General features: G+C 41.3%; 1 protein-coding gene across 1 annotated transcript in view; it reads left to right on the top strand.

Annotated features, from left to right (window-relative positions):
* Positions 1-1,907, top strand: part of ACBD7 (acyl-CoA binding domain containing 7) — an 11,215-nt gene extending 9,308 nt beyond the window's left edge. The window contains exons 3-5 of the mRNA XM_006894319.1: positions 1,461-1,578; positions 1,687-1,749; positions 1,834-1,907. Coding sequence (XP_006894381.1) covers positions 1,461-1,578; positions 1,687-1,749; positions 1,834-1,907 — 255 coding nt within the window. The remainder of the gene's footprint in view (positions 1-1,460; positions 1,579-1,686; positions 1,750-1,833) is intronic.
* Positions 1,908-2,606: the final 699 nt, after the last annotated feature.

Genomic DNA, 2,606 nt, shown 5'->3' with positions numbered 1-2,606 from the left:
TTTTTCCCAGTCTGTGGCTTCTCTTTTGACCCTGTTGGAGAAGTTTTTGGATGTGCATAGTAGTTGTTGTTCTTGTAATTAGGTGCCATCAAGTCAACTCTGGTAACAATCTACCTACAACAGGATAAAACACTAACCACCCCTGAGCTTCCCTCACAATTTGTGCTGTGCTGAAACCCAGAGTCACAGCCACTGTCACCATGCCTCACTGAGTGCTTCTCTCTTTTTTTCACTGTGCTTCTACTTTGACAAAGATGATGTCTTTCTCCAGGGACTACCCACTTAATGATATGACCAAAGGAGGTGAGATGAAGTATTACTATCTCTACTCTGGCTAGACTTCTTTCAAGACTGTTTTGTTTGCTCTTTTAGAAGCCCATGTTATATTTAGTATTCTTTGCCCAACAACAAATATCAAAGGCATCAATTCTTCCTTCATCTTCCTTATTCATTGTCCAACTTTCACATGTAAGTGAAACAATTGGGAAGACCCAGTCTGGAGTAGTTTGTTGTTACGTACCATGGAGTAGGAACTGACTCCTAGTTAACCCTCCTGCAGGTTTTCAGAGGCAGTAAATTGCATAGGAGGAGATTGCCCATCGTTCTTCCATATGGCTGCTGGTGGATTTGAACCACATGCCTTTGGGTTGACAGTGTAGTTCCTTACCACTCTAGTGGCCAAGTAATAGAAACTATGCTGTAATCCTGAAGGTACATGGTTCAAATCCAGAAATTGCTTTGCAGGAGAAGGATGGGCAGTCTCCTCCCATGTGATGCTGGAAGGTCAACTATGGATTGGTTCCCACTCTATGCCACACAACAACAACAGCAGTCCTGAGTAAGGCACACCTTAGTCCTCAAAGTGATGCCCTTCTTCTCTAGCGCATTAGAAAGATCCTTGGCACCATGTCCAGTGCAATATGCCATTTTAAACTGCTGCTTTTATGTGCATTTATAGTGGCTTCAAGTACAATGAAACACTTGCCATGTCAATCTTTTCCACATTTATAATGATATTATTTGTTGGCATATTTGTGAGAATTTTTTTTCCTTTATGTTATAGTGAAATCTAATCTGAAGTCTATCATCTTTGATCTTCATCAGTAAGTGCTTCAGGTCTTCTTAGTTTTTTTTGCAAAGCACAGTTGTATGACCTACAATTGAAGCTTGTTGACAAATCTTCCTCCAGTCCCATGGCAGTAGTCTTCTTCACATATTCCAGGCTCTGAGATTGTTTTCACACACACACACACACACACACACACACACACATACACACACACACACAGATGTATGGGGAAGAATACCACCCTGACACACACCTTCCTTGATTTTAGGTCACACAGTCAGTGTCCCCTTGTTCTGTCTAAATGACTTACCTGGTGGTAGAGTCTGGAAATTATGACGGCCCTCCCTAAAGTTAACAAAGACCCTGTGTTCTCTCCCCCTTTTTGTTTTAGGCTGATTTTGAGAAGGCTGCGGCAGATGTGAGGAAGCTGAAATCGAGGCCTGATGACGACGAACTCAGAGAACTCTACGGGCTCTACAAACAATCTGTCGTTGGAGACATTGACATTGGTACTGTATCAGCATTTTAAGCACAGTGTGCTATTGAATTTCAACAGCCTTTGTAGAAGCAGCCAGGAAAGAAGTAAACTTGAACCTTCATCTTCTTTCTTTTGGCAGCATGCCCAGCACTGCTCGATTTAAAAGGCAAGGCCAAATGGGAAGCGTGGAACCTTCAAAAAGGTCTTTCATTCTAAAACAAGTTCAAACAAATTGTCTTAGTCTCCCACTACACCAAACAGCAAGGTAATGTTTTTCTCTTTCCAGGGTTGTCGAAGGAAGACGCTATGAGTGCCTATGTTTCTAAAGCAAAAGAGCTGATAGAGAAGTATGGAATCTAGAGTTCAACATCTGAGGAACGTTCCTTGTGGAAACCTTCATGATAAGTAATCTCAGCACTTAGGGGAGACATGCAATGTTATCTCTTCATATATCATATTGATTTTTTTGTGTTATTTAGTATGGATTGTAGTATTTCATTAGGACTATGCTGGAATAACATTTAGATACATTTTACTTGCTTAAATAGGTGATTAAAAAAGTTCTTTGTTTTAAAAAATCGCCGTTCTGGTCGTGTGTATGCAAAAACATTTGTTGTTGTTAAGTGCCATCAAGTTGAGTATGACTCATAGTGACCCTATGAAGAACAGATCTGAATCCTGACTTATCCTGTGTCACCCTCCCACTTCCTGACACATTAGAGCCCATTGTGGCAGTTGCTGTGTCAATCCACCTGGTTAAGGGTCTTTTTCTCCTTTGCCTACCCTCTCTACCTTTCCAAATATCATGTTTTTATCCAAAGAATAGCTCCTCCTAACATGCCCGAAGTATATGAGGCAAAGCCTCATCATTTTAGACTCATTGTACAGCTCTCTGGCTGTATCATATAAACATATTTGTTTGTTCTTTTGGCAGTCCATGGGATGGCTGTTTGGTGCTCTTCTCCAATGCCATAGCTCAAAGGCATCAATTCTTCTGTCATCCTGGTTCATTATTCATGGTCCACCTCTCAGACGCATCGCAAGTGACTGGAAAGACTA

The sequence above is a fragment of the Elephantulus edwardii genome, unplaced genomic scaffold (assembly GCF_000299155.1).
Source record: "Elephantulus edwardii isolate Elephantulus edwardi_28Jun2011 unplaced genomic scaffold, EleEdw1.0 scaffold00139, whole genome shotgun sequence".
In the NCBI taxonomy this organism is placed as follows: domain Eukaryota; kingdom Metazoa; phylum Chordata; class Mammalia; order Macroscelidea; family Macroscelididae; genus Elephantulus; species Elephantulus edwardii.
Note: the sequence above shows the minus strand (reverse complement) of the source record. Positions and strands in the feature narration are given on the sequence as shown.